The sequence below is a fragment of the Mercenaria mercenaria genome, chromosome 11, assembly GCF_021730395.1.
Source record: "Mercenaria mercenaria strain notata chromosome 11, MADL_Memer_1, whole genome shotgun sequence".
Taxonomy (NCBI): domain Eukaryota; kingdom Metazoa; phylum Mollusca; class Bivalvia; order Venerida; family Veneridae; genus Mercenaria; species Mercenaria mercenaria.
The window spans coordinates 47,811,142-47,820,836 of record NC_069371.1 but is presented as its reverse complement, the minus strand read 5'-3'; the positions used below and the strand labels follow the sequence as shown (position 1 = coordinate 47,820,836).

The window sequence follows — 9,695 nt, the reverse complement described above, 5'->3', positions numbered from 1 at the left end:
TGAAAAGCAAAATAGAAAGATATCATACTGTAGTTTCTTACATGCACATTCCAACGATATTAAGCCTTTGAACTATCAAAAAGCAGTACATGAAATATTGTATCAAATATACACAATTATGTACATATGTAAAATATCGGTTTTAGATCACATTTTAGGGTCCTTATTTTTTTTTGTTTGCAGTTGACGCTTCCCGATGACCTAGCACTAACAGACTTTGCTGTATACAGACAGAATTGGCGGAGAATGGCACCCACGAACCTCTCCATTTTTCTCTAGATAGATGTACGTTAATTCGAGATTTTTGACCGACTTTTACAAAAGGTACCATATTTCGCTAAGGGCAGGTAGCATAAAAATGGTAGCTTTCAACCAAAGTTCCTAACACGAACTTTTCGCAAGAAAATGACGTCATCAGGATGGTCCCAGATGCCCAAGAAGTTATATTCTTTAAGACCCATTTAACTGTGTCAGTTAATTTTAGTGAAATTTAATTCCGAGCTTTTATATTACTGTTTGAACACGTGGCTCTGCTGGGCCTTGTCATCGGTAAACAGCACGAATAAGAGATATCATCAACACATTGTCTTTTGAAAGGTAAGATTTGACAGGTTGGTAACATTACACTAAATACAGTGTGAAAATGGCAGTTTATTATATATAATTATAAACATCTGTACCTAAAACAATAGCGGGTTTTGACCAGATTTACGTATCCTTATTTTCATTCTTGTTTACAACTGACGCCAGGATGATTTGCGACGACCAAGCACGAACACAACTTTCTGTATACCAACAGAATCGGTAAGGAATGGCACCCAAATACTAAGTAATTAAACGTAGTTTCGGTACCCGGCTATTTTGACATTTTATTACCAATAGATATTTCTAAAAATTTACAGATTTATATTACAAAAACAGAGGCAAAAAATCGAAAAACACAAATCTTCTTTCATACATAGTAATATATTACTTTCCTACTAATAATAGTTGATACAGGTGTGACTTACCAGATTGGTACCGAAATGACTTGATACCGAAACGACTTAGGGCGAAAAGGTACCGAAACAATAGGTACCTTTCTTAATGTGAGTAAAATTTCAGAGTATTAAGTTAAACTAAGAACCTAAATAAAAATATACTGGCAAAGAACTAAGTGTCGTTGTTACATTCGGATATTCGATACGGACTCGATGATTATCTCAGTTCCCGTCTGGCTACTTTTTCCATCTTAACACGTGAGAACTTTAACAAACTTTTGCTGATCAGTTTCGTAAATGGCTCAACTAGCTTTTTGGATCATTTCAAGCTTCTGGCTACAACCGATTTTCTGAAATACATGGTGGAGTGCTTTTCATCTTTTCCTAAATACCCTACATAGCGTGCATTTTTTTAAAATCGTTATTGTAACTTTTCAAAAAACTCAAAGTGGTTCAGACGCCGCTGAATCGAGGGTGTAGTTTTCCTTCATAGCTGTCAACTGATACCTCATTATTTCTCTAAATTTGGTAGTATTAGACACTTAATAAAACTGTTACAATCGAAGATTTTTCACCGCATTTGCCACCCCTCGCTCCCATGTATCGTCACCATGAATGTATATTGTTGAAGACTTGAATACGGTTAACTAACAATTGCTGTCTTATTCGAGCACATATTTTTATTATTAATCAAAGATCTTCCAAGATGACTATAAACAAAATGTCTTTGACACCATTTTAGATAAAAAACAGGCTAATGAACAGCGGCTTCTTCCATGCTTGTGGAAATTCAATGAAATATAATTTACAATAAATATTGCTGTGGGAAAGCATTTTTTATGTATTATTCTGTACACCATGGTACTTTCAACCCAGACTTCGTAGTCATGACCTTCATAAAATGAAATTTACTCGTTCCTGCAATGTTGTAAACTGTTTTGTGTATTAATCGGTTTACATACCAAATATTTGCTATTGTTATTGTAGGTAAATGTCTTAGATAGTTGGTTAACTTTTTATTCAATGAACATTAATATGATAAAGATTCTAAACATTATTCTAAATGTCATTTCTTCCAATCTTTATAAGTCCCTAGCATTGCTGCAACAGTACTGCCGTTTTATTAATTTTCAAAATCGATTGTTTTATTGGTACGTGTTCATAATAGATGTGCAACTAAAATTCTTTAACGCAATTCTGGAATGGCAGAACGTCACCTAATAGCTAAATTCAGTTCCAGTTAAAAATAAAATTAGGATTCTCCATCATATGATATAAATATGGTAGACGGCCCTCAGTCCATGTCTTCTGTTCGACTGGTTGGCATTTATTTTCAATATAAAACAAAACATTTTCACAATATCAGCATAAATTTTTCTTCAACGACAAGTGCAAAGTTTTTAAAGAAACCTAATATATTTTTCCCATCGTTTTTCCCCCCAATTTTTTATACTGTAGAGGTGTGAAGTTGTTTTTGTAGTTGTCTGATCATCAGTCTTTGGCTTCTTGCGATTTGTGTAGCGTTTGAAAGGGTGCCTGAAAATATATTTAACTGAAAATGATAATCCATAAATGATGAAAACTTAAAAACAATAGGGTAAAAGTTCTATCAGGGGCATCTGTGTAAAGTTTTGTTTCTGTGATGCCCGTAAACTGCACCATATGTAATGAATTTTCGATATTTATAACGATGTCATCTTTTTGTACATTACATGTCTGGAGTGAACGGCAAAAAAATCAGTTAAATTATTTAATCTTAAAACTATCTAACTATATAAAAGTCATAATATCAAAGCAGGCAGGATATTATCCAAGTTGCAATAAGAGCGCGACGTTTATGTGTACTAACCAAATTACGAAAAAGAGACTATGGTTTGACTTTCTCTTTTGAAACTGACCTCAGTGCGGAACTTCGTTTTGTGCTCAATGTTTACTTCATATTTTGTCTGTATATTTCAGTCAGTTTTGGACCAAATACAAATGAAAACGACCAACTGAAGAACATAGACCACCTGATCTTCACCCATACATTTGGGATGCACCATATGCATTTATCTTGATCTTTTGAATTTGTCTTTAACACGTTAAACTCTTCGAGTTTATGTTTTGCAATCTCGTTTGTACTCATTGACCTGAACACTGAATCCGCCAATGTTTATATATACAGATATTTGTGTCAGTTTCTCACAAAAGAAATGAGATGGAAGTTTAGAATGAAAATTCCCCCTAGAATACCAGTTTATGGCTTTGAACGGCAAAATTTTTTATTCTCCGTATGCAATTTCTGTATTGTCCGGCTTTTCATTGAGAGGCATGGGCACGTTGAGCTACATCTATATAGGTCCTAAGAATTCCGAATCGCCTGACGACTCTACGTAATCACGCGGAAACTGCCGAGTGTCATTACGGGTCCAATACCTTAAGGAAAAGGACACGAAATGGCAATCGGATATTTTCGTTCAATTTCGTACTTTCTGTACGCGGTTTCGGCATTCTCCGGTATGAACGGACACCGGGAAGTTACCTACTGCCATGGCGGATCCACTGCCGTAGGAAAAGAAATTCTCTTGATCATTTGCTTTTAAAATACTACTGCAGAGCAATTTTTTGGTGATTAAATACGTTATTGTATTTCTTTCTTTAGTTCGAATACATTATAGATATACAACAGTAAGTATATAGCTAATTTGTTTCCTGAAATTAACACACTACAACAATTGTGGTAAAAAAAACACACACATAATTGATCTGTTTTCAAAGGCTTATATTTAAGGTATCCGATCCACAAATAAGCAAGTTCTATAAAACAGTAAGCTATCAAAATATATCAAATATTGATGTCTGGTAAGCTCACATAATTTTGGTATCATTTGAAAGTGTATTGTCTACTTATAAAGAAAATATTAATTACATGACAAAATATAATATAGAACTTGTATTTTTTTTCACTTTATAGTGTTCAGTGATACTTCAACAAAAATGTTAACCTATGTGGATCATAGAGGAAAACCCCATGCCCTCTGTTTTTTATTTCCTCAGGGACGGGCACCTTGGTATAGAACCACCGACCTTCAGTAAGCCAGCTGAATGGCTTCTTCACATGAAGAGCTCTACGCCCCAAGCGAGGCTAAAGCTAGAACCTACATCGCTGAGGGGCAAGCGATTTGAAGTCAGTGACCTTAACCACGCGGCCGCGACTACCTGACTTTTCAAACTTCTTAATGAATTCATACAATTGCACACGAAACATTTAAACCATCAAATAAAACATGTTATTTACTCTTACATATTAAGATATTTTCTGTGGCATTGGTTCAAGGCTATACGCCCGTCGTTGCATTGATCTGTGGTGGCGCCACATCCGTCCGTACGGGGAGTCAAAGAGCCTGTCTTCCCTTTTCTGCATATAGACCGTACATATACATTAAAAAGAATATAAATATCCATATACATATGGGTTGTTTTTTTTTTGTGATCAATCAAGGGCCTTAACTCTTGAACAGTTTCAATTGTTTTTGTTTAATAGGGACAAAAATCGACAATCTGTTTCAAAGTGAATGTTTCATGATGATACAGGCTGAGATAGGGACTTTGAACAACTTTTATAATGTGTTTAGTGTAGGCTCTGCCTAAATGAAACGCTGTGGAGTTATTGCTGCGTATGGGGCAATAGAGTATCACTAACTAATTATTAATGCATTAGTATCTGCATTACACCAACCCTCTTACGACTTAGCCTTGCTGCTGGCCTGCATGATATTCTTCCCTAAGACTTAGCCTTGCAGGCCTGCATGACATTCTTTCATATGACTTAACCTTGCAGGCTTGCATGACATTCTTCCCTAAGACTTAGAATTGCAGGACTGCAGACATTCTTCCCTACGACTTAGCCTTGCTGCTGGCCTGCATGACATTCTTCCCTACGACTTAGCCTTGCAGGCCTGCGTGACATTCTTTCATATGACTTAACCTTGCAGGCTTGCATGACATTCTTCCCTAAGACTTAGTATTGCAGGCCTGCAGACATTCTTCCCTACGACTTAGCCTTGCTGCTGGCCTGCATGACATTCTTCCCAAAGACTTAGCCTTGCAGGCCTGCATGACATTCTTTCATATGACATTCTTCCCTAAGACTTAGCCTTGCAGGCCTGCATGACATTCTTCACTACGACTTAGACTTGTAGGCCTGCATGACATTCTTCCCGACGACTTAGTATTGCTGGCCTGCATAACATTCTTCCCTACGACTTAGCCTTGCTGGCCTGCATGGCATTCTTCCCTAAGACCTAGCCTTGCAGGCCTTCATGGCATTCTTCCTTATGATTTAGCCTTGTTGGCCTGCATGGCATTCCTCCCTACGACATAGCCTTGCAGGCCTGCATTACATTCTTCCCTACGAGTTAGCCTTGCATCCTATATGGCATTCTTTCCTACGACTTAGCCTTGATGGACTGCATGACATTCTTCCCTACGGCCTGCATGACATTCTTATCTACGACTCAGACTTGCAGGCCTGCATGACATTATTCCCTACGACTTAGCCTTGTAAGCATGCATGACATTCTTCCCTACGATATATAGTATTGCTGTTCTGCATGTCATTCTTCCCTACGACTTAGCCTTGCTGCTGACCTGCATGACATTATCTTCCCTAAGACTTAGCCTTGCAGGCCTGCATGACATTCTTCCCTATGACTTAGCCTTGCAGGCCTGCATGTCATTCTTCGCTACGACATAGCCTTGCTGACCTGCATGGCACTCTTCCCTAAGACCTTGCCTTGCAGGCCTGCATGGCATTCTTCCTTGTGATTTAGCCTTGCTGGCCTACTTGGCATTCCTCCCTAAGACTTAGCCTTGCATGCCTGCAAGGCATTCTTCCCTACGACTTAGCCTTGCTGGCCTACATGGCATTCTTCCCTGAGACCTAGCCTTGCAGGCTTGCATGGCATTCTTCCCTACGACTTAGCCTTGCAGGCCTGCATGGCATTCTTCCATAAGACCTAGCCTTGCAGGTCTGCATAGCATTCTTCCTTATGATTTAGCCTTTCTGGCCTGCATGGCATTCCTCCCTACGACTTAGCCTTGCAGGCCTGCATTGCATTCTTCCCTACGAGTTAGCCTTGCATACCTACCATACCTACATGGCATTCTTCTCTACGACTTAGCCTTGCAGGCCTGCATGACATTCTTCCCTACGACTTAGTATTGCAGGCCTGCATGACATTCCCCCTACGACTTAGCCATGCAGGCCTGCATGACATTCCCCCTACGACTTAGCCTTGCAGGCATGCATGACATTCCCCCTACGGCACAGCCTTGCAGGCAGTCAGATATAGCGCGTAGAAGATGACAATTTATTTGTGGAAAAATGCAAGCATTGGACGTATCAAGGCAGAACAGAACAATCAAGCTTCAGTACCATAACCCTCGACCTGCTATATTTCTATAATGGACTAGTCCATCTTTCAATTTGGACAGTACCACTTATTACTCAAAGGGGTTTTCACTGAAAAATTACTGACTGAATAGCAAACAGTGCAGACCATGATCAGACTGCACGGATGTGCAGGCTGATCTTCGTCTGCATTGGTCGCAAAGGCAGAATCATCTGCGGGCTAATCAAGAGCACAATAATTCTCCTCCATCAAATATACATGGAGTCAGTGACACCAAAGCAGGCATATGCAACCATGGGGTGTCATAGGACCTTCTTTATGATGTTATCGTTTTCATTTCGGCTTTACCCATATAACAGTTACTGTTTTGTTACAAAGTTATTATCTTTTATTATCATCATTATATAGTCACAGGTTATCTACTGTATTTTCATTACATGAAGTCTTCTATGACACTCTAGAACAAAATGTACCTAAGGAAAGACGCAACGAATATTTATCGCTATATTACCTCACATTTTATGAAGAAGAAAAAACAACTCGGTTTTCAAATATGTAAAACGCCATGACTAAATTGCGCCATACGTGTTATTATGCAGTATAGCCTACACTTCATCTAATGCTGATGTGACAGCTGTTCAGTTTCTGTAATTAATTGCATTTATCGCTAACAAGATTGCCAGTAATGGCAAATGCATTGGCAAATCTTTTTATAAAATCTAATGGTATTGTAGTTATTTCAAGTTTGTACTGTTATCCAGATCTGAAATTATGGCAACATCTTTCCTTTTAATCATACGAAAACATAATATTCTTTGTTTTCACAAATTAAGCAAACCAGAACGAAAACCAATAGGGCATTCTTTATTTTATAAACCTGTGTCGAAAGTTTACTAACCTGCGCTTCTTGCTTTTCAAGTGACTTTAAAAGTTGCTCAGCTCTTTGATTTATCTTTGTTCTTTGTTGTTTTATTTTCAAGGTCATGTCGGACACATATCTTTCATAATAGTCCATTTTCTCTTTGGCCACGGCCTCTATGCGCATCCATCGTGCCTAAATTAGATATGATTAATAAAATACTAAATGGAATTCCCTCGAAACAAAAACAAACCAATTTTATACTTAGTACAACAAGATATGTTACACCAAATGGAATTAGAAATTGCGATACTGTTAAGAAGTACGAAATACGACATATATTTCTAAAATATTTCAAGAGATGGTTCGTGACGTTACCCAAACTTTCCTAGCATGGGACAAACGATGCCAGTGATGCTACAAGTCCTGAACCGAACTGAAAACACTGGAGCCGACACGGGCATACCCCGGTACTTCCCTTTACCACCCGCACACATCCCACCCTCCCCCGAGGTAGACAACAAGCACTCTTCCCACAAACATAGCACTTATTTCAGTCGAACTATATCATCTTTCTCAAAACTGTTTTGATCAAAGAAACGCCAAACCCTATGCATTTATTTTCCAGAGCACGCTTAGACAGAGAAATAATAAAACTGAAACCGTACTTCGTTACGGCGTCTCATCTCTTCCATAAATGTAAGTTTCTGTTTATGTCGTTTTGGTTTTCCTTTTCCATCGCCGTGTTCATCTTCCGTAGGAAGCGTTTGCTAAAATGATAATATGAAAATAAAGATATCAATGTAAACAAACCCTCCTGCTTCTCACATTAAATTTGAGAATCCAAATAAAATTAGTACGGTATTTTTGATAAATATTATGTTAACATGTTAAAGATAAAGCATATCATGTGTTGATTTCTTAATTGGATTCTTTAATTAAAAATACTGTGGAATGGGTGTCATTCATGCAGATGGTTTCATTTTTGTCACTCGCGAATTTTAAACTTTTGTGCATATTAATCTGTATTATGTCCTAAAACTATAATTCTCATGTTTCTCGTCTTCTGTACACCACACTTGCGAAAAATACCTAAGTTCGTACCTGATCCTGTCTCTTCTTTAAATTACTTATTGTTCTATGTTTGGCTTTTGGACCAAGGTGCGACATAAGACTCGGGAAGTTCGAGCTATTATAATCTTTGGGGCTTATCTCATTGTACACGAATTCTTGGTTGTAGTCCGCTAGATAGGAAGGCTCGGGTGTAGCCCCTCCAGCCTCGTCTTCCATTAGAGAAAAAAGGGTCTTAGTTGGTCGCCCGGACACTGGAGGAGAAGCAGTGTTACGACCTTCTTCCTTTTCTTCATGTTTTGTCTGTAATGAAACTTAAATACTTATATGTAAAGTTCACCATATCAACCATATTAGTAATTAATCCTTATCCTGCTAAATTTCTATAATGAACTTGTCCATCTTTCAATTTGGACAGTACCATTAACTGTTTAAAGGGGTGCTTACCAAAATGATACTGACTGGATGGCGAACAGTGCAGATCTTGATCAGACTGCTCGGATGTGCAGGCTGATCATGATCTACTCTGGTCGCAAAGGCAGAATCAATCGTGTCCAGATCATCAATTAAATTTCAATGCTTCGGGGTTGACAGTTTGGCACATATTTTTTGCGATTTCACACTTTTTTTATCGATAAAGCGACGGCCTTTTAATTTCATCAATAACATAAGTAAAACTGCACATAACTTGTGAAAAAAAATAACATGAATAACACTGAACTTACCTCAGCAGCGGACATTCTAATCCAATACAAAGCCAACAAATTATAGTTACATAATTTATTTTAAGTATTTGTGAAGCAAAATGTATATTTTAGGTATTTAAAGCTCGTCTAACAGAAAAAGGTTAAATGAAATACATTGTACAATGAAATCAAACGAAACAGTTCTTTGTTTTCAAACATTGAAAGGCAGTGGTTCAATTACTTTTGAAACTTTAAACCAAACATTTTCAGTACGGTTGAACCGTTTCTACTTATTCAATAGCTGATAGTTTAATTACTTAAAAAAATTCTCGTCCTTTTCCGAAAGAAAAATAAAAAGTAACTAGAACTACCACTGAAAATGATTAATACCCCAATAAGCAGTATTTATACGTGAACAGTTGCGCCTATTTTCATGTGTTTTGTAGTTTGTACGTTGCTTTTAGTGATGTAAACAATTTACGCCTATTTTATGAAAATCTTTTGAGCGATTTAGAAGATATAGAGCCGACAAGAAATAAAACTATTTGGACCTTTGAGCAAGTCACACTGTGTCCAAGGTCACGTGTTCTGCACGTCGTTTTGACTTGAAAAAAAATCCCTCAAGCTCTGTTAAAGACCCACCAACGTAGTGACAAACCTTTTTCTCCCACACTCCCACGTGAACTTCGTGAAAATCAGTCTG

The 9,695-nt window shown here is 37.7% G+C and overlaps 1 protein-coding gene across 2 annotated transcripts; it reads right to left on the bottom strand.

Moving 5' to 3' along the window:
• Positions 1-2,284: 2,284 nt before the first annotated feature.
• Positions 2,285-9,187, bottom strand: LOC123531929 (uncharacterized). 2 transcript variants are annotated; one of them, XM_045313233.2, is made up of 6 exons: positions 9,032-9,187; positions 8,340-8,609; positions 7,904-8,005; positions 7,275-7,430; positions 4,267-4,380; positions 2,285-2,516 (listed from the first exon to the last, which is right to left on the bottom strand). In XM_045313233.2, exons 1-5 carry the CDS (start codon positions 9,044-9,046, stop codon positions 4,270-4,272), a joined length of 654 nt encoding a protein of 217 aa, XP_045169168.2. In that variant the 5' UTR covers positions 9,047-9,187; the 3' UTR covers positions 2,285-2,516; positions 4,267-4,269. The 2 variants fall into 2 exon arrangements, with proteins under 2 accessions (XP_045169168.2, XP_045169169.2); XM_045313234.2 differs by lacking the exon at positions 4,267-4,380.
• Between the last annotated feature and the right edge of the window lie 508 nt (positions 9,188-9,695).